The sequence below is a fragment of the Aulonocara sp. 'chitande type north' Nkhata Bay genome, linkage group LG16 (assembly GCF_057382095.1).
Source record: "Aulonocara sp. 'chitande type north' Nkhata Bay isolate Kocher_YH1m ecotype deep benthic linkage group LG16, A_spYH_male_GT1.1, whole genome shotgun sequence".
NCBI classification, from domain to species: domain Eukaryota; kingdom Metazoa; phylum Chordata; class Actinopteri; order Cichliformes; family Cichlidae; genus Aulonocara; species Aulonocara sp. 'chitande type north' Nkhata Bay.
The window spans coordinates 15,316,004-15,342,197 of NC_141359.1; the positions used below are offsets into that span (position 1 = coordinate 15,316,004).

The 26,194-nt window shown below is 42.5% G+C and overlaps 1 protein-coding gene across 8 annotated transcripts in view; it reads left to right on the plus strand.

The window, feature by feature from the left end:
* The window catches only part of pikfyve (phosphoinositide kinase, FYVE finger containing), a 32,989-nt gene that overhangs the window by 1,697 nt on the left and 5,098 nt on the right, over nt 1-26,194 (plus strand). For 3 of the 8 annotated variants that reach the window (XM_086265828.1, XM_086265836.1, XM_086265833.1), the window contains exons 2-38: nt 861-1,057; nt 2,619-2,774; nt 4,851-4,960; nt 5,842-6,013; nt 6,250-6,457; nt 7,821-7,847; nt 8,071-8,160; nt 9,373-9,529; nt 9,632-9,789; nt 10,298-10,409; nt 10,647-10,794; nt 11,035-11,199; nt 11,595-11,654; nt 11,738-11,867; nt 13,229-13,409; nt 13,539-13,613; nt 13,745-13,852; nt 13,938-14,078; nt 15,120-15,246; nt 15,327-16,204; nt 16,305-16,712; nt 18,688-18,788; nt 18,875-18,946; nt 19,047-19,218; nt 19,454-19,632; nt 20,859-20,972; nt 21,236-21,344; nt 21,416-21,570; nt 21,685-21,781; nt 22,299-22,356; nt 23,634-23,765; nt 23,848-23,968; nt 24,439-24,534; nt 24,630-24,710; nt 25,441-25,535; nt 25,634-25,693; nt 25,949-26,125. In XM_086265828.1, the coding sequence (XP_086121954.1) occupies nt 861-1,057; nt 2,619-2,774; nt 4,851-4,960; nt 5,842-6,013; nt 6,250-6,457; nt 7,821-7,847; nt 8,071-8,160; nt 9,373-9,529; nt 9,632-9,789; nt 10,298-10,409; nt 10,647-10,794; nt 11,035-11,199; nt 11,595-11,654; nt 11,738-11,867; nt 13,229-13,409; nt 13,539-13,613; nt 13,745-13,852; nt 13,938-14,078; nt 15,120-15,246; nt 15,327-16,204; nt 16,305-16,712; nt 18,688-18,788; nt 18,875-18,946; nt 19,047-19,218; nt 19,454-19,632; nt 20,859-20,972; nt 21,236-21,344; nt 21,416-21,570; nt 21,685-21,781; nt 22,299-22,356; nt 23,634-23,765; nt 23,848-23,968; nt 24,439-24,534; nt 24,630-24,710; nt 25,441-25,535; nt 25,634-25,693; nt 25,949-26,125 (5,627 nt within the window). The remainder of the gene's footprint in view (nt 1-860; nt 1,058-2,618; nt 2,775-4,850; nt 4,961-5,841; nt 6,014-6,249; nt 6,458-7,820; nt 7,848-8,070; nt 8,161-9,372; nt 9,530-9,631; nt 9,790-10,297; nt 10,410-10,646; nt 10,795-11,034; nt 11,200-11,594; nt 11,655-11,737; nt 11,868-13,228; nt 13,410-13,538; nt 13,614-13,744; nt 13,853-13,937; nt 14,079-15,119; nt 15,247-15,326; nt 16,205-16,304; nt 16,713-18,687; nt 18,789-18,874; nt 18,947-19,046; nt 19,219-19,453; nt 19,633-20,858; nt 20,973-21,235; nt 21,345-21,415; nt 21,571-21,684; nt 21,782-22,298; nt 22,357-23,633; nt 23,766-23,847; nt 23,969-24,438; nt 24,535-24,629; nt 24,711-25,440; nt 25,536-25,633; nt 25,694-25,948; nt 26,126-26,194) is intronic. The other 5 variants (XM_086265829.1, XM_086265834.1, XM_086265835.1 and 2 more) reach the window with 4 other exon arrangements.

Here is a 26,194-nt window from a genome sequence, read left to right on the forward strand (position 1 = left end):
GTCTTGGCTTCATTTTCAGCCTGGAGTTTGCCACTTGGCATATTCCTGCTATTTCTTGTCATTCAATAAATAAACATATATGTTATGCTTGAGGAAATGAAAAGCAAAAACAAATGGCTAAAATACTTTTATTACCATGGTCATCATTTTTTCCTTTTTCCTGGGTAGCTTATCCCTGTTAGCATCCACTAATATGTGGTTAAATATCTCATACCAAGTTTTAACTTTTGATAACCATCAGCAAGCTTCTGGTATAATTCTGGCTGAATATTTAACCACTCTTCTTGACAGAATTCATTTAAATTTGTTGGCTTCCTGCCACAGAACTGGCTTTTAAGCATAGTTTTAAGTATAGGACTTTGAGAAGGCAATTCCAGCAGCTCAATATTAACCTCCTTTGTCCATGGTAAAATCAGCTTTGATGTATGTTTTGGATCATTTTCCTGTTGGAACACCCAGCTGTGTCTAAGTTTAAACTGTCAGAAGCCCTCGGACAGTTAGACCCTTTCAACCAGTCCGAAGATGTTAATTGTAAACTGAGAGGAGCTTAAACAGCTTGTTTCAGAAAGTGGACAAACTGTAAGATATATAAGGATTATTTTGAACTTTGAATCATGCAAAACTGCTCTCGTAGAAAAACAGTGTAGTCCTTGAAATGTGTAATGTGTATTAGATGACAGAGCGTGCAATTTGATTGTTTTTAGGCAGGGTAGGTGCAAGAATCTTGGAATTAAAATAGTCAGCAGTTACTGATATTTTTGCAGGTAAGTTTCTAGGAACTGACTAAAGACTGAATAAGCTAAATGTGTTCTTGCTTACATGTGCATTCTTCAGTGCATACCTTTTTCCCTCTATGGCAGGAGGAACAGTGACATGGCTACAGATGACAAGTCCTCGTCCTCATCCTCAACGGACTGGAGCGTGGAGCCAGCTGGCATCTCACCCACCAGCCCCTCCCACCTGACTCACTTCAAGCCACTGACTCCAGAGCAGGATGAACCTCCCCTCCGCTCTGCATACAGCTCCTTTGTCAACCTGTTTCGGTTTAACAACAAAGGTGAGGAAATGCACAATATAATCAAATAGAAGCCCAAGAATTTCACTTGAGTTAGTCCAAAAGCTACACTCTGTATTGATTTTTATTTCTTTAATGTTTGAAAGTTAGAGAAAAGTGAGACCGCTCACTGATTAACAGAGATTACATATAGATATTTTGCCTACCACTGTAAACACAGTGTGATAAATCTGTAGTGGAAATTACATCTTACAGTATTTTTGACTCGACACAGTATTTTATAGAAGATGTTTATCTGAACCGGAGCCAGGACCCAGTTAGCTGCACAAGTCATGAATTAAAATTCTCCAATAAGTCTGGTCCCCTAATTTTAGTCATGTGATGCAGTCATGTGACCAGTTGTTTTGTTTGCTCTGAGTTTTGACAGCCCTATTAAAGATCAATATGAGTGTGTACATGCTCCAGATAGCTTTTCTTCAAATTCTTTAATTCTCACTCACTTTTGCAACTTTGTACTTTTTTTTTTTTTTGTTACTCACAGCAACAACTCCACCTCATTGTTACGGTAGTCCATTTAAAAAACTCGGTGCTTTTCCTCGACATTTTGCCGCGACGTTTCAAAGAGCCGGAAAGTAAATAAACGGCAGTCGAATCGTCTTGCGTCTCACGCATGCGCAGTACTGGAACGTAAGCGTTTTCGGCTGTTTCAATGTGGACACGCAACTCTGTGAAAACAACTGAAAACGATAGTGTGGACGTGGAGCGTTTTCAGATGAAAACGCTGTTTTCAAACGTATATTTGATCATTTTGAATTGGCTGCCAGCAACATATATAACAAAACAAGGGCAACAAACTGGAGAAGTTGTGTAATATTGAACACATCAGTAATATTGCATTTCAGAAAAGCTGATGCGTTCACTACTCTTGTTAACCGGTACATAATTTGATTACAGATTCAGAAATTTCCACACAAAGAAGAGTTTTTATACATAAGGGACAGTGAAAGTCCCGTGACGGCTGTGATCTGTGTGACTGTTGTAGAAATCACAGCACAGACTCAGGGGTACTCCTCTAAGCCGCTGTCAGTAAAAGAACTTCAGCACTGCATATGCAAATGTCTCATGTTAAGATTTTACCATGCAAAGAGTTTAGTTAAAAACTTTTTGCATGGTTTAGTTAAAATGGAGCTATTAAACTACCCTGTCATCTGACCAGTTGAAATCCGTTTTTTGTTGTTGTTGTTGTTGTTGTTTTTTTGCATCATTCTGTTTGTTATCAGCACACAGTTAAAGAGTGAATCCGATAGAGTGCCTTATTGCACCCGGCCCATCTGTGAAGGCGCCTCTATTGCTCAACAAAATATGCAGATTTTGGAGTCACATGAGTCTGTAGTAAAAGAGGTTGGATTCACTCACATTAGAGAGAAACCTTTTTGTGGTTGCATTTAATGCATTTAATTTTCTAATATCCTGATCTTTAGACTGAACAACAGTCCTTTACTGTCAGATTTCTTATCTTGAAATTGATGACTTTTTACAATTGGCTTTGATTTAACTGCAAACTACTGGACTTAATTATTCAGCACATTCTCTGTGTGTTCAGATGAGGGACGCCCTCCTTCAACAGCCTCAGAGAAGCCAGACATTCCAGCCCCTTCTCCTCAATCAGAGAGGAGAAGCTGGTCCACCAGTCCCTCTCACTCGAGGACGCATCGAAAGCAACATCCCGACCACTACAGACGCACCTCAACAGCCTCAGGTAAAAGTCACACACTGGACACTTCCTGATATTCGAGACAGGTTTGGTTTTTTTATGCTTACAAATTAGTCAAACTCTTTGAAAGCTTTCAAATTCAGCTCCACACTCTGTTGAAAATGAACAGATAGCTGTGAGACGAGAAGAACAGGATCATTTCCAGTGCTGCAAACCTCTTAAACATTTTGATCTTGTGCAAAACCAATAAAACATGTTTTATTGTCACAAGATCATAAAATGCATTTCACAATATTGAATTGAACTGCATCCTGCATTTGGTTCCAGTTTTTGATGGGGAAGAATAATAAGAGTCGTCTCATCCAATAAAGCAACAGAAGCAACAACCATATTGCATATTATAACATAAGAATACAAACAAGTCATTTGCCTGTCACGGGCTATAGTGTCTGCACGTGTTGTGGTTGTGATGATCAGTACAACTGATAAGGTTTTTGTCTTCTCAACTAAAATGCTGAGTAAATATTATTGTGTGGTCTGTTCTGGTAAGACTGCTTGGCTGTCATCTGTGAAGAAACACTGCACACTCCTTAAACACTGTTAGTTTTGTACATGCCAACAATGACACTTAAATGACAACAAAACACTGATTCAAACAAAGGAAATTTATAAAGAATTCATAGAAGTGGTCAGGAAAGTGGAGCAAAAATAAAGCTCATGGCAGGAAAAAAGTGTCTGTCTTGTTGTTTTTTGTGATTAAGTTAAAATGTCTTCTGCCTGACGACACCACCAAACTCCCCTAATTACAGTTTCAGAGGCAAAAAACATGTTCTGTGTAAACCTTTATTAGTGTTAACTCAGTAGAGAAACAGGTGTCTGACTAGAAATGTCTTTGTTAATGAAGCACCAGCTTCTGTGTTTCTTTTTTTGAACGAAAACCTGCAGATTTGAATGTGAGTTGATCACAGAAACAATTCTGTGAGCGTTTGTGTAACTGTCTTGATGCATGCTCAATCATCCAGGTAAGTAAGTGCCAAAAAGTTGATTCTGTTCATCTGGACGTAGTGTTTTCAGACGAAGTGACTTCTTCATCCAAGGACTGAAGAAGTCACTTGGATGAGTGACCAAACGTTTCTCCCACTGAAAACGTTACATCCAGAAGAACAGAATCAACTTTTTGGTGTTTGTGTAACTGGTTGTGTTTGAAATCATTCCCTGCTGCTTGTGTCAGGGGTTCTGTGTAGCAGACGAGATATGAACTCATTGGCAAAATGACACAAACACTTTTGGAAACTTGTCGAGTCACTTTGAATCATGTCACTGTCATGCAGTGAAGTTGTGACAAATCAGCATCAACAAGTTCCTTCTTCCTCACAGTGCGTGATGGTATACAATCCCTGGATAGTGACCTGCTCAGAAGAGCTTTCAGAGCACCGTATTTACACTTACTGTACGATCAGACGGCAATACAAAATATCTAATGGAAGTGAGTGATTTGGGACACAGCCATTGTTATGTTGGAAAGAGAAAACAAAAAAATGATGCACATGAGCGCTGTAACATCCATTCTCGTGTCTTTTCTGATTGCAGTGGATTGGCCAGGTGAGGGCTCTTCTGCACTGTGTGGTTTTACTAAAGCTATTTTGTCTGGACTGTAGCTGCTCAGTCTGAAAAAATAGCCTGTGTGTGTGTGTGTGTGTGTGTGTGTGAGATTTGCCTTTTAAAACAAAGCGCTTCCTTTTAGTGTTTGGTTTGCCTCTCAGGTACTAATAATTGGAATGTAATTTGTTATGATTGATTTTTAAGCTAACATTTCTAGTCATCATGCTTTTTTGCCAAGTTATTTATTTTTTGTTTTTTTATTTTTTTATTAACTTGGATTGTGTCATGTCACATTTGCAACTTTAAAGGTAGTTGTTCATTGTCAAATGTTTCTCATTTAGCTGTGTAATTACATTACCTAAGAGAAGCCAATGTAGCATTTATTCAGATTAAATATATATATATGTATTTTCTTTTTTAAAAGAGGAATATTTGACAATGCGGCAGGACTTATTTATAGACTTATTTATTGTGCTCACTTGTTCTGTTTGTTCATTTGTTTGCATGGATGATTTTTAGAGGGAAGCGGGAAATCTGTTGCATCTCTAAGTAATCATGACCCTCGTACTGCTGTGCAACTTCGCACTGCACTGAAGCGGCTGAAGGAGATCATGGAGGGAAAGAGCCAGGTAAAACAAACTCCTCTATATTTGGAAACATTTGTTTACCTTTGGTATTTCATTATAATATGCCTTTTCTAGGAAAAGTGTGAATGTTCAGTCCAGTTCAAAGGTTTTGAGCGCTAAAAGTGAACTGAGTTTGTCTGTTTTTAATCAACAATGTCATAAATATGGCCCAAGCCATGCAATACCTCTCTAGGGCTGTGCCATATCATCCTCGATAATACAGTAAGCATCTTTACCCGATGCAAAAACAGCATATTGCAAAGTTTTTGTTGTAGCGATGCCATGCATTTATCTTCCCCATTGTGCACAACAATAAGATAACCCTGGTGTACATAAAACAGAGCACACTACTACAAATGATGTCACTGAAGCACTTGGTAGTATGACCAAACACTGGATGGAAATGACTGCAGTTACATGGTGGGAAAGCAGGGCCCAAGATATGACATTATGTCACAATCTTGCACAACTCCTGAAGACAGGGTTAGCTTATTTTAGTTATTATTGAACTACAGTGTTCAGTAGTAATTTTGTACTTTTACTGCTGCATAATGCTGCTGCATTTTTACTTAAATACAAAGGTGGTAAAGCTTCTGGGCTGCTATCCCTCAAGACTTTCTCCTTTGAAGCAATGTACTATCTGGGATTGTAACATCTAGTTCTTTTATTGAATGAGAATGCTGCTGGGACTTTTTTTTTTTTTTTTTTTTTTTTTTTTTTTTTAAGAGAATTAGGAAGTGAATTAGGAACTCAATTTTTCCCTATATTATCAAAAATGTGGTTCTTGCAAATTTCCTTGGACTATCGTGATGTCATCTTAAGGTCATATCACCCATACGTCTCTGTGGATGAAAGCAGCATGCTGTGATGTTGTCCCCCTTCAGGACAGCGATCTGAAGCAGTACTGGATGCCAGATAGCCAGTGTAAGGAGTGCTATGACTGCAACGAGAAGTTTACCACCTTTCGCCGCAGACATCACTGCAGGCTGTGTGGGCAGATCTTCTGCAGCCGCTGCTGCAACCAGGAAATTCCCGGAAAGTTCATGGGCTACACAGGTAGGGTCCAGATATTACTTGGTTACGAATGTATCAGAAAACTGTTTGTAATCCACCAGAATATCTTGCATTGTCATTTTACATCATCCTACATTAATGTTAACCTTGGTGGAAACGTTCCTCTATCTAAGCACTCGTGACACTTTTGTGAGAATAATTCCTCCCATTTCTATTATCTGTCACTCTTTCCTTCTTTACGCCTCTTCCTGTCTTGGTCGGCCTCTCTGTGTTGCCAGGAGACCTGCGGGCGTGTACATACTGCCGTAAATTAGCATTAAACTACGCTCACTCAGCTGACTCGGGCTCCATCGGCGAGGATCTGAGCGCCTTGTCTGACTCTCCCTCCTCTGTGTGTGTGCTGGAGCCCAGTGAACCACGGACGCCATTGGGTGGGCGCAAGTCCAGCAGGAACATCTTCCTTGAGGAGGACCTGACCTGGCAGAGGTGACACAAATGCACACTTGGTGGCAAGTTATATCTGAGAAATTTTAATTTACATACCCAGATGGAATTGAGCTTGTAATATACTGTATGTAAAACCTGATTTCTGGCACTTATGTTTGAATGATTTCCAGTTGAGTTTGAACAAACGCAGGTAGAATACAGGCTTTCTGCATGATTCCTTCACTATCAGCTCTGAACTGATGGTTACAGTCAAAGAGTCAAAAAAGTGTCCTCCTGTCTTTTCCTGACCACTCTTATAAAAATACTTCATGTTGTAAAGTTTGAGTACTCACAGGGACATAAAAGAAGAGACACGCACTGCTCAGAGAATCAGACTGGGCAGTCATGTGACACCTGTTTTTAATGCTGCTCTGATGAGGGCTACTGGAACAAGGCTTTACATAGACATGGGAACATGGAAGTGTTGGAATGCTACTATGCCAGCCAACTCAGAGACTTGGCTGGCACAGGTAGTAACTATGAATGAGAACAAGTCTGTAATGACTATGAAGTACCTGGTAGCTCATTAGAAGAAACCTGCTGTCAAAGCAGGAGATTCAGGGGAATAATAGTGGTCAGTATGGACATAATGACCCAACCCTGGTTAGAAGAGAGCAGTGTGGCTGAGAGAGATGATGCTTAACCACCTGCAGCAACAGATGTATCTATTGAGGGCGCAGCTCCCCCAGCTCACCGACAAGGCCCTGTCAGAGGAGATGCTTCAATCCAATTCAGTTTTATTTATATAGCACCAAATCACAACAACAGTCGCCTCAAGACACTTTATATTGTCAAGTAAAGACCCTACAATGGCAATCGGACACTGTTTGACTGTAGCCCAGTTCCTCCTGCCTCCACGCTGCACCTCCAGCCGTCATACTTCTTCCTGTTCACTAAAGCCTGTCATGAAGGGTCCGTCTCTTAGTGGAATCATGCTGTTTGATGTCTGCTCATCTTTTCCTTGCTGGATTTTCTGCTTCAATGTGAAGTTTGTAGATTCTGTACTATGTGCTTGGTTAAGACCCATCAAGCTGAATCATATTGCACATGCCTTTAACATGTGATTCTAATTATTTAAGAATCTGCTTAAAGCATAACTAATCTCAACTTTCCTTTTGAAAAATGGTTGACGATCTTTTTTTTTTTTTTTTAAAAGATATCTTTAGCGTGCACAGAACAGACCAGACAAATTGTTAAATGAGTCTTCAAAGACTTATCTGTTTCAAACTTTCTCCAAGCATATGTGCATTTTACAACTTGTGCTTGTTTGGTTGCAGTTTTAAGCCTGTGTGCTCCCCTGCTTTTTCTCTGTCAACTTCCTTCAAAGAAAATCTGTTTCCTCTCTCTCTCTCTTCTGGCATAGAAAAACTCCTATTGGGATGAGAAAGACGTGAGTCTTGCTGTTTGTTTCATTCTTTTTCTTTTCGTTTCTTCTTTTTTTCCACATGTGTCTCAGCTTTAGCGGTCAGTTAGCAGAGGCTAATGCTTTCTAGCTCTGTAAAGAAAATAGTCTTCTGCATTCTGAAATCTACTGATCATAAATGTGGGCGGAGAACAGAAAGGAAATGCAAGGACTGCAGGAAGAGTCTAAATCCAAGTTTGTGTGTTGTTAGTATGATTCACCAGGAGCCTCAGAACAGCGGCCTCACTTCAAGGCTGACCACACTGCAGGAAGACGTAGGAAAATCACCTGTGAGGAAGAGGTCAGTCGCTGCTTTTTGTTTGCTTGTACAAATTACATTATGCACAGTGTGTTCCAGCCTCGTTCTGCACAGGTAAAGAAGAATTTTGGTTTTCTCCGTGTTTTCTTCATGCCAGCAGGGTCTGAAGTTTTTTTTTTTTTTTTTTTTAGATCACCTCAATCTTTATCCAAAAACAACAAGCTATCCAGATCATTGCCACATCGAATAATTCTGTTTCCTACTTCATTCCTACATTTCTCTGTCTCCATTTGTTACTGTTATTTTTGTTATTATCGTTCAGTCTTCATTTAGTAAGGTCATCTAATGGAAATTGAGTTCTAGGACTGGATTTTCCAAAGCTGCAGTCACACTGGGGGAAACGGTTATTGTAGACTGTGGCACAAACAGAATTGCTGTGACTGAGTGCGAAGAGCTTGTGATCTTGTTGCATTTTAAATGGTTGCTTTGAAGCCAAGGGTCAGGGCTGCGACCACTCTGAGACAGTTGCTGTCTTCAAAGAAACTTTGGTGCATCAAGAGGACAATAAAATATCAATAAGTCTGAGTCAGACTGCTGTCAGTTTGAGATTGAATTGAGTTAATTTGGTAATTCCACGCATCTGTTTGTGGTAACAATTGTAATACACTGGTGAAAAGCATAGTAGTATTTCTGTCTATTGCAAATCTGTTGCCACGTACATGCACATAAATTCACACTAAACATAAATCCACACGAGTCCTGCCAGAACCTCCGAGATTTGAAATCAAATTTTCTCCACCAATAGTGACGTTGCTGCAGGACAGCAGCTGAACTGCAAAAACACACATGCTCAGCAACCTATACGAGTATTACGAGAATGCAAGCAGTTGAACTGAGTCGTTTGTTGCGACTGAAGTTGGGCTCGTCGGTGCAGACTGACTCAGAGTGATTTCAGGGAGTCAGTGTTTCTAAATAAGACAGGAATTATTTTTGATAACTGTCACCAGTTTGTCTGAGAGTGTTTCCACTCACTGCAACATGAAATATTGAGATCATGACCAGAGAAGTAATTTTCCAGAGGCAACACAGTTAATTGTATCTTCTGTTCTTAGCAGTAGAAGTTTATAAAAAAAGATTATTGAGCTCAGTTTTTCAGCTTATTTGTGTCTCAGTCCAGAACAACCTTGGGTAAAAACATCTGTACAGTTTAAATAGCTAGAAGCCATGAATGTGAGTGGTTCCCGTTTCTCTCAGATCTGCCAGTGTGACCACCATGACGCTGGATCGCTCTGTATCCTCTATGGTGCCTTCCTACGACAGCTCAGTCAGCCCGCCAACCAGTCGATCCATGTCGGGGACCAAGAGCGGCACCAAGCTGGACCACAGTGAGGAGGAGCGAAAGATCCTGCTGGTAGCTGATTTTTCCTTTCTCTTCTTCTGATTTCATGGTTCACGGTTCCTCGTTGTTGTAACACCATCTGAGTGATGCCAACCAGTACAACATGTCTTGTAGGATTCATCTCAGCTGAAGGATCTGTGGAAGAAAATCTGCCACAATAGCACAGGAATGGAGTTTCAGGACCACAGATACTGGCTCAGGACTTACCCAAACTGCATTGTGGGAAAGGAGCTTGTCAACTGGCTGCTGAGAAATGGAACCATCTCCACCAGGTACGATTGCATTGGAGCAGGGCTGAGGAACTCGAGGCCTCGAGGGCCAGTGTCCTGCAGGTTTTAGATCTCACCCTGGGTAGACACACCTTAATCAAATGATTAGTTCATTACCAGGCCTCTGGAGAACTTCAAGACATGTTGAGGAGGTCATTTAGCCATCTAAATCAGCTGTGTTGGATCAAGGACACATCTAAAACCTGCAGGACACCGGCCCTCGAGGCCTGGAGTTGGACACCCCTGCCCTGGAGAAACAACAATGCTTATTTTCTTCTAGTGCGTTAAAGGTGTGTGTTTCATAAACATCGTTGGACAGGTCTTTGGCATCTGCATCTGCATGCACATGATTAGGAATTCTTCTAAAAGTTTCTAATAGTTTGGTAAATTACTTTTTATGTGTACATGCATGAACGGTTGACTGACTTCCCCTGCTCATTTTGATAAAAATATATTAACATGTTAAAAGCTGCTCTCTCTCATGTTTTACTCCGGTTTTTCCATGTTGCAGGGCACAGGCTATTGCAATAGGCCAGGCATTAGTAGACGGTCGCTGGATCGACTGCGTCACACACCACGACCAGCTGTTCAGGGACGAGTATGCACTCTACCGACCTCTTCAGGTGAGAGCTGCTTCCTGCTGATACGCAAAGCCTGCAGATAGTGAGGGAAAGCCGAATTACAGAAATATTTTAGGATACCGTCTAAGTTGTTTTACATTTGCTGTAATCCGCATTGACTCATTGCAGCAGTGATATTGATTCAATGGGGTGGGCTTGATTGCTCAAGGGGGTCATACCACTGATTATTTCAGTGAAGGTTAATGTGCAGACTTTGACGTCACGCTGTTTGATCTTTAGAGCACAGAGTTCTCAGAAACCCCATCTCCAGACAGCGATAGTGTCAACTCACTGGAGGGACATTCAGAGCCATCTTGGTTTAAAGACATCAAGTTTGATGACAGCGACACAGAGCAGCTTGCAGATGAGACTGAGTACGCCATGCCCAGTACGTATCTGTGTGACACTTTATTCAGTGTTTTATCTTTGCAACTGAAGCCTCTTTGCATGGGGTTTGGTTTTAATGAATGTAAATATGTTGCAAACTGTGGGAGATTTTTGTATTTCTACTAATTTTTTAATTGACACATGTCATCTACAAGCTCTCACATTTTACACCGTATTTACCTTCATATCGTTTCTCTGCATTCCAATCTGTGTGTGTGTGTGTGTGTATGCATGCATCTAGACTCTGCCAGCCCCAGCAAGAGGACGTCAGTTAGCAGTTCCCATTCTGTGGTGGATAGTGACTCCGCCGCCTCTATAAACCTTAACATGGAGCAAAACAATGTCAACTTTCATGTTAAGAAGCAGTCCAAATATCCACACGTGCCTCCTGCTGCTGAGCAGAAAGGTAAATATTCCCTGCTGCGATATGACCTGTACGTGAGGATCCTTGGCCACAGTGACATCGTCTGTCATTAGGAGTTTGTAAATTGGCCATAGGTGTGAATATGAGTGTGAATGGTTGTCTGTCTCTTTGTGTTAGCCCTGCGACAGTCTCTGCAATGAAATTGTTTTGTGAAGCAAAGTATTTATGCTGGGTCTGTGGTAGAAGCAGGGCCTATTTTCTTCCACAGAAGTGCAGATAACATGCAGGTAATTCCACGTGCTGTCTCAGTTTTTTGTGCTGATGGATTTCATTTCCTGTTTTTTAGATTTTTTAACAAAAGGAAATGCCTGAGTGAAAATCTAATAGTTGTTTGGGAGTGTTTAAAAATAACACTTTCTTTTTGTTTTTTTAAACAGAATTTCTTTTGTCCGAGGATGGAGTGCAGAACATTGTCATAACTGATGCATTCATCAAAGGTACGAACTCTGCAGATCCTCACTGATTTAATTAGTAACTCACTGGCATATCTGACCAGGCAAACTTATTATTCTTGCCACAGAGTCTCTGTTCAACCGTCGTGTGGAGGAAAAGGCTAAAGAGATGATGTTCACCCCACTGGGTTGGCACCACAGCTCTTTGGATCAGCTCAGAGAGGAAAACGGGGAGAAGAAGGCCATGGAGAGGCTGCTGTGAGTGGATATGGCACCACTGTGATTATAGAGCAATAGTGTCAAAACTAGGGCTGCAAACCACAAACTACCAGTTTGCATTCACTATTTACTTGCTATAGAATAGTCATTTGATATTGGCATGTAATAGATATAGACATATAACATTAACTCACAAGAAGAGGTACAAATAGATAAATAAATATAAACAAAAACACAAGCGTATCAAATTAAATCAGATGTAATTTAGGACACCATGTTCGAACCTAAGGGTGTCCATAAGTGGACATGGCACCAGGACACCCTAGGCTGCAGGTCGATGATCGATTTTGTCGATGACCAGACCTGCGGCCATATGTGCTGATAAAGAGAGGGGCTGAGCTGTCAACTGATCGCCACCTGGTGGTGAGTTGGATCAGGTGGATGCTAAACGTATAGTGAGAGTGCGCTGGGAATGCCTGGCAGAGGCCCCGGTCCGAGAGATCTTCGATACGCACTTTCGGCAGAGCTTCAACAGCTTTCCGAGGGAGACTGGGGACATTGAGCCCCAATAGGCCATGTTCTGCACCTCCATCGTCGAAGCCCCTGCACGGAGCTTGGGTCGTAAGGTGGTTGGTGCCTGTCGTGGTGGTATTCCCCGAACTAAATGGTGGACACCAGAGGTGAAGGGAGCCACCAAGCTGAAGAAGGAGTCCTATCGGGCTTAGTTAGCCTGCGGGACTGTAGACAGCCAAACAGAACGCAGCTCAGGCAGTGACTGAATCCAAAACTCGGGCGTGGGAGGAGTTCGGGGAGGCCATGGAAAAAGACTTTCGGACTGCCTTGATGAGATTCTGGCAAACCGTTAGGTGACTCACGAGGAGAACTGCTGCTGACTTAGACTGAGAACATTGTTGGGCGGTGGAAGGAAAGCTTCGAGGACCTCCACTGGCACGTCTTCCATAGTCTGGGGACAATGAGGAGAACTCGTCTATCTCTGGGGACGAGGTCACTGAGGCAGTTAAACAACTCCTTTTATGGCAGGGCCCCTGGCGTGGATGAGGTTCGCCCTGAGTTCCTGAAGGCTCTGGATATAGTAGGGCTGTCTTGGTTTATATGCCTCTACAATGTTGTGTGGACATCAGGGGCGGTACCTCTGGATTGGCAGAGACTGGGGTGGTGGTTCCCATGTTTAAGGAGGGGGAAGTGTTCCAACTGTTCGGGGATCACAGTAGTCGGCAATAAGTCAGACTTTCAGGTGGGTGATGGATTCCAGAGAAGAATTCGGTAAAAATAAGGTAAAAAGCTCCAAAAAATGGTTTGAAGATGACAGTAACTTAGAAGGTAAGCTGCTGGCATTTCTACATGGTAGAAGGTTTCTAACCACCTGCCTGTCTGTTTAGTTCAGCCAACCACAGCCACATGATGGCGCTGCTGCAGCAGCTGCTCTATAGTGAGTCGCTATCTCTGTCCTGGCGGGATATCATCGTACCCGTGGTCCGGCAGGTCGTGCAGACGGTGCGGCCCGACGTTCGCAACTGCGATGACGACATGGACATCCGGCAGCTGGTCCACATCAAGAAGGTTGAAGCCAAACTTTAGCCGCAACCACTGTATTCATATTTTGTCTAATTAACTAAATAAACAGTATAGTCAGCTCTATGAGTAGCTGAGTTACATACAGTTATAACTGAATCTTTATTTGTGGTTCAGATTCCTGGAGGCAAGAAGTTTGACTCAATGGTCGTAAATGGCTTTGTGTGCACAAAAAACATCGCCCACAAGAAGGTAGGGTCAACTATTGTGATCATATGAATCTGCAGTTATATCAAGAAATACAGTAAAGGAATGTACCAGTTGTTGAATGAAATATGTGAAGAATAGCTGATAGTAAACTAATCCGTCTGACCTGCAACCAGATGAACCCCTACATCAAGAACCCCAGGATCCTGATGCTCAAGTGTTCCATAGAGTACCTGTACAGAGAGGAGACCAAGTTTACCTCCATTGACCCCATCGTCCTACAAGTGAGTCACTCCAGCAGTGAAACAGCAGAGGAAACGAGCCTTTTCTGTGCTTTTCTGAAAGAAGCTTTCTTTGTCTCTACCTCAGGAGCGAGAGTTTTTGAAGAACTATGTGCAGCGCATCGTGGATGTCCGTCCAAACCTGGTGTTGGTGGAGAAGACGGTTTCTCGTATTGCTCAAGACATGCTGTTAGAGCATGGCATCACACTGGTCATCAACGTCAAACCGGTCAGTTTAACGTCAGTGTTCCACTCGAAATATATAGTTTACTTTCTCTAGTTTTACCTTTACCAACAACAGTTTCACCATTAATGCCACTGTCACAGTGGCATTAATGGTGAACTGAGAAAAAAGTATTCATATAACATGTTGTATGCACATTTAATACACCGAGAAATAAAATTCTTTCAGTTGGTAAGATTATAAAATTTCTGTCACCTGCTCATTTTTATCACAGTTTTGGGTTTTGAGTGCAGCCAAAATCACAGCAGATTGGTAGAGGCATCACATCCTGCCTTGATAAATGTTGTGGAAAGGTGCTGGACATGCAGGTCTGAAATAAATAAATCACTGTGATGCACTTAGGTGGGCATTAAGTTAAATTTGTCAACTTTGAGATGTAATCTGCATGTAAAAAATGGATGTAGTCATGACGACTGACCAAATCACAACAACAGTCGCCTTGAGCTGCTTTATATTGTAAGGTAAAGACCCTACGATGACGCAAAACCCCATTAATCACATGACCTCTGTGATCCAGCACTTGGCGACACTGGATCTGAGAGGGAGATGCCTGTGACCATGTAAACGTTGGCAGTGTAACACATAACTTGTCGATCACAAGGTGGGACAGCCCCAAAGAATGCCATGTATCCCGTCTTCCTGTACTCTAAGCGGAAAGTGTTTACCGAGGTCATGGATCAAAGGAGCCGAAGGGTCATTTTCTCATAGACGTCGGTATAACCAGATTTCTCTTCGCAACCAGAGAAATTACCCTCTACTGTCTTTTTCTTAACTTTTGAGACTCATTTTTCTCCATCTTTAGTAAAAAGTCTGTGCTGTGAGATGAAACAATTGCTAGTGTATAATGTACGTGGTCACCTCATTGCTTCTTGACTTTTCTTGTGTGTATGCTCTTTTACTCTGATTCATACATTTTAAAGAAACAAAGCTTGGTCTGGAACATCATCATCATCTAATGGACCTGCTAGAAATGTCTTTGAGGAGATGTCTTTGCTCAAGTGTTCATTTTTTTCCCCTCCTTTTTAGCAAGTTTTGGACAGAGTGAGTCATATGACTCAGGGAGACCTGGTAATGTCCATGGACCAGCTCCTCACCAAACCTCGTCTGGGGACCTGCCACAAGTTCTACATGCAGCCCTTTATACTGGCAAACAGTAAGAAGCACACACTCCTCTCAGTGGACCCTGCTGCAATGATAGGTCATTGCTGTCATTCTCTCTCTTTGTCCTTCCAGGTGAGGTGAAGACATTGATGTTCTTTGAGGGCTGCCCTCCTCATCTTGGATGCTCCATAAAACTGCGTGGTGCTTCAGAGTACGAGCTGGCCAGGGTGAAGGAGATCATCATGCTGATGGTATGCGTGGCCTACCACTCCCAGCTGGAGATCTCGTTCCTCATGGATGAGTTCGCCATGCCGCCCAGCTTGGCACAAAGCACTTCGTTCCCCTGTCTGCTGGAAGGCGCCGCTGCTTCAGAGGAAGAGGAAGATGGAGAGAGTCCAGGGAGCGAGAACAATGAAGAGAGCCCAGGGAAAACTGCAGGAAGTGAAGATTCTGCATCTGCAGCACAGACTGAGGATGAAGGGCTTCTCTTAGACTCTTCATCTAAAAATGGAGACCTAGAAGCTCTCCAAGACAAATTGAACCCAAAATCACCTACCCCATCTGTCCGAAAGGATGAGGCTCCTGCAGAGACGAGGACCTCCTCTCCATTTTCCAACCCTCCTGCACCGCCCTTTTCTGTGTCCCCTCCATTCCTCATGGAAGAAGACCAAGAGATGACAGGCTCCGACACGCTGATCGCAGCATCTGATGGGGATATGGGGGGAGAGGCAACGCTGCTGAAGCAGGAGTCGTTAGGTTTAGAGGATGGTGATGGATCAGAGACACCAACTCCTAAGTTGTTCAGAGACCCCCTGCAGGATGACACGGGGATGTTTTTCGCAGAGCAGGTGGCTTCATCTGACGACCGCCTGAAGTCCATCTCTGCAGTGTTCAAGCAGGAGCTCAAGGACGTCATCCTGTGCATTTCCCCCTTCATCACATTTAAAGAACCATTCCTTCTCACACCAGCTGGCATGCACTGCCCCAGCAGGGACTACTTTCCTGAGCAGGTACCTTAGTTTACTTAGTTTCCTGCCTGCACTTTGGCGCTGTTTCCGAATTTTTCCCTGATTCACAGACCACTAATTTGAGTTTTTCCACGCCTTGTAGGTCTACCTTTCTCCTCTCCTCAACAAGGACCTGAAGGAACTGGACGTGCGCAGAAAACGGCAGCTCCTTAAAGACTCAGCCCCCTCCTCACTGGTTGGAGGACAGACCAACGGCGTTGTGCAACCGAGGCCCATTGAGTTCCTGCCTTGCCACAGTCTGACCAGCACCCGCATTGTAGAGCAGCTGAGCAATAGTCAGAATTTGGCCGAGATGTTGGCGGACTACAGAGCAAAGGGGGGTCGCATCCGGCAGAAAGAAACCCATGACCCCTTCAACTCTGCCGCAGCTGCTGCCAGTAGCCAGAGCCGGGGGGCTGATATACCAGGCAAACCATCAGTGAAGAGCGAAGGAGAAGAGGAGAGGCCGAGCAAACAGAGCGAGATGAACTGGGCCCCCAAGGTGAGCAACGTAAGGCCGATCATTCTTCACCAGAACAGAATTTCAAACCATCAAAATGTTTTAATCTGACACTGCCAAGCACAGTGAGACACTATTTGTTTAGCCTCCATATATTTGTAACTTCTGATAAATGATGTATGCTTGTGTGATGTGTATTTACTGCCTGAACATGAGTTCCAGCCTTGAGGTTTCAATTTCTCAATCGTTATCTGGTGAATTCAGCTGAGGAACAGAATCTAAACGGATACTAAAAGTCTGATGTTGTTCCTTTGTGAAGTTGTCTATTGTTTGTTTATTTCCTTGTCATTATTTCTCAGAGGTTTGTTGAGGTGAACTAGGTTTAAATCTTCAAAAAGAGTATTTACTTGTAGATATTTAAAAACAACAGTTTGAAGGACGCAGCCTACTAGGGTCTATTTAGGGCAAAAACATGTCCATATATGGAGCTATATTGATACAAATGCTCTTATCATTTAAAATATTTTCTCACCACACACCAAATTTCAATCAGAGGAAATGCAGAGGAAAAGGTGGGTTTAGTGCACAAGATTCTGTATTTGCCGTATTTGGGAATATCTTTCTTTGTGAAATTTTAGTGAATTGACTGTTGGAGGTTTAAATGAACTGCAGTAATGCAAACACACACTATGTGCTCAAAAGTCGGGCTGTGCGATATGACCAAATTCTCATATCCCGCTATAAGACATTTACCGTCTCGACAACGATATCTATTACAAAATTTTACATTTTGTGTAAATTCTGTGAATCTCAGGCAACTCGACTGTGTGAAGTGTTTTGAGCTGGGCTCGTGTACCTGGAGTCGAGTGTTACATAAGTTGAAACAGCCGCAGTTTTCTTTGTATTTATTACACAGCGTGCTGTGGGGAAAAGCCTGTTCTAAGGTTTATTTTTTAGCACCTGACGGCTCTTTTTAGCTTCTCTGTAAACACTGCATAGTATTTCGCGTGATTCGGTTTATTTTGAAAAATCTCAACAGGATCTACAGCTTTATGTGGAAAATAAGCAAGCGGACGGCGGAGCCACTCAATGGTTTTACCGTCGTTGTTGTTAATGACAAGGCATGAAAACAGTCGCTTGTCTGTCCGTAGTGTGGTTATATTAAATATAAGAGAAAGAGAGAAACTTAAGAAATTCTACAGTGACCCATCAAAACCATGAAAACATATTACCGTAAACAAACGATAGCGTAATATGAAACGATAGATGTTTTCATATCGTCATCCGATATATATCTTTATGTGGAACAGCCCTACTCAAAAGTACTGGGCGAGACCTTTGAATTCAGGTTTTTGCAGTTCAATTTAGGTATTTAAAATCAAGCAGCTGGCAACAGTGTCTGTCATTACAAGCATTAATAAAGAATGGGTGATTCTAAAGAGTTCACTGAATTAGAGTGCGATACTGTAACAGGATGCTTCTGTTGCCACAGGTCAGTTTGTGAAATGCCTTTTTTTTTCTAGATATTTTACAATCAATGCTTTGAGTGGTATTGCAGACTGGATGCATGTAGGAACCAAAGCAACGCTGCCATGAAGTGGCAGACTCTATAAAGATACAGATGTTGTCACTGAGCGCTGACATCATAGTAAAAGTAAAATTTGTGTTTCAAACCGCTTCCGACATTAACATCAGCACAAAACCGCTTCATGTCATGGGTTTTCATGGCTGAGCAGCATCTGTAGACGTCACGTGTAGGTGTCCCAGTACTTTTGACCGTATAGTATATTTGTAGTACAAATTGCTCAGCATTATGCTTGATGCTGTCACTGGTTCGTGTGTTTAGCTGCCTGTCTGTAGGGGTATTAAAAACGGCTGAACTAATGTGCAAAAGCACATTCAAGAGAACCTTTTAGTAGAAAGTGCCTTTGCATCCTAGTTGCACTGCTGAGCCAGGACTCCTCAGCTTTGATTTAAGAAGTGTATCGAGGTGTTTGAACTTATTCTTTACTTTTCTCATCCTCAGCTGGACTGCCTGAATCCCATCAACCATCAGAGGTTGTGTGTGCTTTTCAGTAGTTCATCTATTCAGTCCAACAATGCACCCAACCCCTGTGTCAGCCCATGGTAAACCGGTCATACAGAGATAACCTGTAAATATGATCCGAAATAAAAGAGAGAACCTGGAGTCACTGCCCTGTGTTTGTCAACAGGATTGTCACGATGGAGTTTTATGGCAAGAACGACCTCTCTCTGGGTGTTTTCCTGGAACGATATTGTTTCAGGTACGACAACAAAGACGTGCCTTAGATTAATGAGATGAGATTTAAAAAGTTGGATTCTTGGAACATGTTGTAATGTGTTTGTGTGGATGTTCACCTGCAGGCCATCCTACCAGTGCCCCAGCATGTTCTGTGAGACTCCCATGGTGCATCACGTCCGTCGGTTTGTGCACGGCAACGGCTGTGTGCAGATTGTGTTGAAGGAGTTGGACTCCCCTGTGCCTGGTTATCAGCACACAATTCTCAACTACTCCTGGTGCCGAATCTGCAAGCAGGTCAGTAACAGTTCAGATAGACCATCTGGGGCCTTACTGTATGGTGTGTGTGTTCGTTTTCTATGGTCGAGCAATTAATCAGTCAAAAGCAGCTTAAAGTGTCCTCTGCTGTGTTTGTATCTTAGGTGTACTCTGCCAAATGTGATGCCACTGAAAATTCCACTATTTGTATGAATGAATGAATGAAAGTGGTGACCCGGTCTTCTCACCATGCTTCTCTTCTCTCTGTCTGTAGGTGACACCGGTGGTTCCTCTCTCCAATGACTCGTGGTGTATGTCTTTTGCCAAATACCTGGAACTTCGCTTCTATGGTCACCAGTACTCCAGACGGGCTAATGCAGAGCCCTGCGGGCACTCCATCCACAAAGACTACCACCAGTACTTCTCATATAACCAGATGGTGGCTTCCTTCAGGTAGTCATTCACACTACTGCATTATAGCCATTATAGTGTCAAACAACAAATGGGTCAGAGAACAGAATGCAATGATCTCATGAATCTCATAAAACCTGTATTTTATTCACAGTTTACATGACGTTTACACCGGGAAAATGTTGCATTTTAAATTTGATGTCAGCAACAAGTCTGAAAAAAGTGGGGACAGGGCCATGTTTGACATCCACTCTTGTTTTAACAGTTCTTAAATGTTTGGTAACTGAGGCGAACAGTTGCTCAGCAGCCTTCTTTTGCCTATTTTTCATTTCATGATGAGCCAAATGTTTTCAGTATGTGAAGGTTCTGGACTGCAGGCAAGTTCAGCACCCGGACTCTTTACTACAAAACTATACTGTTGTAATACATGCAGTATGCAGTTCACTATTGTCTCGCTGCAATATGCCAGCAATTCCCTGCAGAAGACCTGCTCTCTAAAACTTGTATATACCCTTCCCAATGTGAAAGCTGCCAATTCCAGGTTACCTTTTGGATTTGTCTGACTCCAGAACAGTTTTCATTTTCTCCCGAGTCATTTTGAAACAAGCTTTGAGCTCTGGCTTCTGTTTAGCTTCTTCATTGCATGATAGAGTTGCGTTTGTGGATGGCATGGTGAGTTCACAGACGTGCAGTGACAGAATCATGCCTGTTTTTAACGCAGGGCCTCTGAGGACCTGAAGATCACAGGCATCCAGTATTGATTCTCTTAATAAAACAATGACGAAACACACACGTTTGACAATAATATACATTACACCACATCTCATGATAGACAGTACAGCTACTAAAGTACACAGACACACAAAAACACACATTTCAGTAATTTGTTGTTCACTCCCTTTTAAATCCAGTTTACAGGTTAATTGTGTTGTCCACCTTCTATACTCCATGGCCCAATAAATGTTTGTTTGCATGATTTGATTACTTCTTTGTAGCAATAGTAATTCTGATAAACACATAATACATAAATAGCACCAGAAACTGTACATATCCTTACCTTATAATTACCAAATTCCATCATAACTATTTATTGATAATATCTATGATAATAACCAGGAGTTTGGCCTTAATGTAGTAATTATTTACACATGGCTATTCATTTAAGTTAAAGTGTATTTGTATAAATGGTTCACAACAATACTTGTCTTAAAGCACTTTTAATGACAACAGTTTCAAATATGGGACTCTGTTTTTTCCTGTTTCTTCAGCTACACGTCTATAAAGTTGTTGGAGATTTGTCTTCCTCGGCCCAAGATCTTCATCAGGAACCTGGGACCATCCAAAACCAACCTGCAGCAGGACCTGAAGGACTTCACTCAGAAGTAAATACCACTGACCTAGCTTCAGCTCAAGAAATTAGTGTATTTCTACCACTACATCCTATGTAACAGCTGTAATGTTAAGAGAATTGCAGATATGAGATCTGATATACCTCAACTTCAGATAATTGATATGACTATTATGGAGGGTACCCTTTAGATTGTTACGGTTTTTACTTACTTAAACACTGGAACAAGGTCTCAGTGCATGAGGTAGGGGTGTAGTAGCATGTTTACAGTAACCTGCAAATATCCCCCCCCCCTAGAGTCACACAGGTGTACTTGGCCATCGATGACCGCCTCACATCCCTGAAAACTGAAACCTTCAGTAAGACACGTGAAGAAAAGATGGAGGACATTTTCGCTCAGAAAGATGTAGGTTCTCCCCACATCAGCGTCTCTTGTTGCAGGGGGTGTCTTGGGCTCATGTTGGTATTTATGTGCAGATGGAAGAGGCAGAGCTGCGGAGCTGGATCGAAAAGCTTCAGGTTCGACTGCAGGTGTGCGGCTCAGATTCTCCTCAGCAGCTGCAGGCTGTTCTCGAGTCGCTGGTGGTGAAGAAACAGAGTCTGTGCGAGATGCTGCAGTCCTGGAACAGCAGGTGAGAGTCGGAGAATATCTGACACGTGCTTTATTACATCATCCATGCAATATAAATGTCATGTCACCATAGCAACACCAACACTTGGTTTTAATCCTGATTTCATACTTTCAGACTTCAGGATTTGTTCCAGCAGGAGAAAGGCAAGAAGCGCTTGTCTGTACCCCCCAGCCCAGGCAGACACAGGCCAAACACCACTGACGACAGCAAGGTCTGTAGCATCATTCAGTGAATGTTTGCATGCACTTCACTCAGTCACCCGTTTGCTTTACACGCTGTGTAGTCAGAGACCTGGGCTGTTTGTGTTTCTTAACCATGTAGTCTTGTCCTTACGACATAATGTTTTATAACTATGATGTAATATTATTGACTATAGTGACAGGAGTCAGCATCAGTATTGGGACACTGTGGATGGGTGGTGCATCCAAAACTCAACCTAAAAATCTGAGTTTACATCACTTTTCACAGAACAAAGGTTTTCAAGGTGTGAGGGACGCGTGAAAGGGACGTTCATGAAGGTTAATGTTAATGATCCGGTTTCTATTGAAGGCTCCTAAAGGGAATTCTTCTCCACATCTTCTTCCTCACTGTGTAACTTGACAACAAACCAATTAGAAAGAATTTGAGACGTTCTTTCTGTTTTGTTTGTGGGTTTGAACAAAGCTTAGATTGTAGCTTCATGGTCCCCGTACATGCGATATAACAATAATCTTTTTGTGTTTTAATAGAGTGCTGTGGAGTCCTCCCCTCGTAACCCATCACCGGTGGTACAAAATGGTGAGAAAGGTGAGTTACTGCTTTACTGAGTGTGCTTTTGTGACTTCTCATTTAAAGTATTAATGTGAAGTCTTCACTTTACAATGTAAATCACCTCGAGGTGACTGTTGTTGTGTTTTGGCGCTATAAAAATAAAACAGAATTGAATTCAATTGTTTGGATTTCAGATTTTTGTGTGTTTGTTTAGATTTGACAATTTTATTTTAAAAAAAGAACCAGTGGGATACTTGGTGCATATTGTCCCAGGAGTCCCAAGCATTTACGTTATAAGAAGGTAGTATCCCAAAAGGTTGATTCTGTTCCTCTGGACGCAGCGTTTTCATTGGGAGAAACGTTTCGTCACTCATCTCAGCTGAGCGTTTCTCCCACTGAAAGTGCTACGTCCAGATGAACTAACCCTTTACTTACCTGGATGATTGAGCCTGCATCAAGATGAAAAGGCAGTGTCCTCTTGAGGGGAGGTGTAGGCAATCCATTTCTTCCACTTTTGTAAAAAGTTATTTCCTTTCTCAGCGACAGAGTCATCTTCTCCATTAAAAAGAGGTCCCTCCCTCGCTAGACTTGGAAGGTTAGGTTTATACCAGAGCAGCCAATCAAAATAGATCTACTAGAAAGGGAGTGGAAAGTGACAAAGAAGCCAGGGCACAGTAGGAATGTTTTTAAATTGTCAGTCGTGAAAAGCTGCTCTTGTAAAGCTTTAAGATAAACATGAAGCTGGAAATAATAATAGGTCTCGTTTGAAGTAGAGTTGAGATAAAGAGTTAAAACAACAGTAAAGAAAAAAGCATGTAAATATAAAAGTCAAGGATCATCGTGGTAAAAGCTCTGTTTCATTTTAACTCTTCGCCCCATAAAGACGACATTTGACGATCTCGTTGTAATGACGGAGTTTGACACCACGGTACATATCAATAAAGATGTGCTTTGGCGACCATTAGAATATTTTTTGCGTTTTTTTTTTTTTCCCCCCCCCCAAGGGTAACTGTGTAGGCAGAGACCACCCTCACTAACTTCTGATGCAAAGCAGCCATCGCGTTATGTAGACGAGCCTAGAATATGAAAAACGCTCAGTTCCGAAAAGAACTTCAAGAGACAGCAACTGTTTTTATTCATGTCAGAAAGCGGGGAGCTTTGAGATTTCAGAAGATAAAAGCATAAATAATTTTTTCTACAATTTCCAGGTTAGGGTGAGATCTGCTCAATCAGTAATATCCCTCCATGTTAAACCTTACTCAATGAAGCTGTTTGCGACACTTTGTTTTTTCTTCCCCTCTCTTGTCTGGCAGAGGACCGTCACCTCAGTACGCTGTCCTCCTCCACTGTTTCCTCCTTGCTGCCATCACCAGGAGATCCTGGAGCCGAGCCGGTCACACCTGTCCCCTCCTTTATCGAGCAGGACTCTGTCAGCATGTCAGAAGGTTCGCACTCCTCCTCTAATCTTTATCGTATTTCGTGCACCGTTACCCCTGCTCTACATGCCGTGTGCGTGCTCACTTTCAGACGTCTTTGACGGACACCTGCTGGGCTCCACTGACAGCCAGGTGAAGGAAAAATCCACCATGAAAGCAATCCTCGCCAACTTCCTCCCAGGAAACAGCTACAATCCCATCCCTTTCCCATTGTAAGTACTGTGCTCTAGGTCTGCGGGACGTTCACTTAGTCACTGATCACATATTGGCTGAAGTGGTAGATATATTTGATACTAAATAGAGAATTAGATACTTGTATAGTAAACAATACCATTAGGAAAAATAGTGTACTGTACTTAAAAGATGGACAAGGCCACTATGACATAAGCCATTTGTGTTTGGACTAGACTCAGCGTTAGCATTTTAGCTTCCACTATGTTGCTTTTTGATCCAGAAGTGATCCAGTTTAGATGAGAGGGTGGAGCGCTAGATTATCATCTAAGGCTAGGAAGCTATTGCTAAAGGGTGGGGTGTTATTATAAATGAAGAAAATGTGATTGTTGAAGCCAGTTAAAATAATTCCCAACTTTGCTTTAGCCATCCAAAATAAAACCCCAAAGAGGCGTGGACCACCTCACGTTCAGCAGGCGTTGTTTCTGACTGCTGTGTCACATGTTTACAGTGATCCAGATAAGCACTACCTCATGTACGAACATGAGCGGGTTCCCATCGCAGTGTGCGAGAGAGAGCCAAGCTCCATCATCGCCTTCGCCCTCAGGTGACCACCTGCTTCCCTCCTCTCTGTTTTTAAATTGGCACTATTGATGTCACGTTTGGAAAAATATGCTAAAATATACGATTGTCACCATTCAGCTGCAAGGAGTACAAAACAGCACTGGATGATCTGTCTAAGGTGTCGAACGCAGGAGGAGAGGAGACTTCACAGCCCAGCAGGTACGCTGCATTCCCACCGGAGCTTCAACTCTGTGCCTCAAAATCCACTGTGCAGCTGTTAGCTTATTTCTGTTATCTATTAATTATGTTTGCACTTAATTAATGAACACAATACATCAGAATATGGTGAATAATTAAAGGTAACGTCCTTATTGTTAACAATCATTTAAAATGCTAAGGTACTTTAATTTCATATATCCTCTTTAACCCCAGTTTAATTACGGAGCATCTCTCGCAGCTTTCCAATCCCATTATTTTCGTTTGTGACGAAGTGGCATCATCACACAAATCAAAAGAGAATAATCTGGCTGTTGGCTCTCTTCTTCCAGCCAACAGCCCAAGTGCCAATTTCTCACAATCTACATTTTTAAAATAGTTATTTTTATATATGTATTGATTGTGGTTAAATAGGAGCATTTAGCACCTTTAGACCCTCGGGAGATGGGGGAGACCAAAATTGATACTGGACTCTAAGTGAATGTTGGATAATAAAGTGATGACGATAAGCCAAGCATATCAACTGAAGTCATTAACATGACTCTTCAGGACTTGTTTCTGCTGCCCCCAAGTGGCCAAACCAGCCACACCAGAGTTGTGTTGTGTTAGAGGATAGTAATGGTTTGAAAAGCCCAGCAGTGTAAGAGCAAAACGTACTCTAAAACTCAAATGATTCAAATTTTAAACAAATGAATTCAAATGTGAGTCGAGTTTTCTACTGTCTGGTCCTCAGTGGTGGAGAGAGCCGGGTTAAGAGCAGCCCTGCCAGGCCCACCGAGACGACAGCATCACAGCAGAGTCGCAGCAGCACAGACACAGATTCTCTCAGTAAGTGTTCACATACAACACAAAGTCAGTGAAAGAGCAAAGGCTGTAGAGGCGTACCTGGAGGTGCAATGTTTCAATTCTGTCTCTGTTTTGTGCAGAAGAGGCCGACTCAGCAGATAAGCAGAAGAAACAGGCCCTAAATCCACACGTTGAGCTGCGTGAGTGTTTTATTATTACTGTTTTCTTAACTGCTTTTCCAGTCGGGGGCTGAGAGTGGTGCACACTGGACAGGTCACCTCACGGCTTCACGCTTACTGTGGCAGAACGTGCAGACGTCAAACCAAACCTTGTTGGTTAGGACACAATGCTAACCACTGCATTACTGTGTTGCACACTCTTTGGTTCAAGCTGAATGCTATCCCTCTGATAAATGTGTCTAAGCCTGCTGTTCCTGACTGCCTTCTTATTTTCAGAGTTCTCCGATGCCAACGCCAAGTTCTACTGTCGGGTCTACTACGCCAAGGAGTTTCACAAGATGCGAGAGGAGATCATGGAGAGCAGTGAGGAGGATTTCGTCCGCTCGCTGTCCCACTGCGTTAACTGGCAGGCTCGTGGGGGGAAATCTGGAGCTGTGTTCTACGCAACAGAAGGTTGGGGCTGATATCCTCACAGATACAACATAGATATAAAAGGGGCACATGAGCTTGCACAAGTATGTA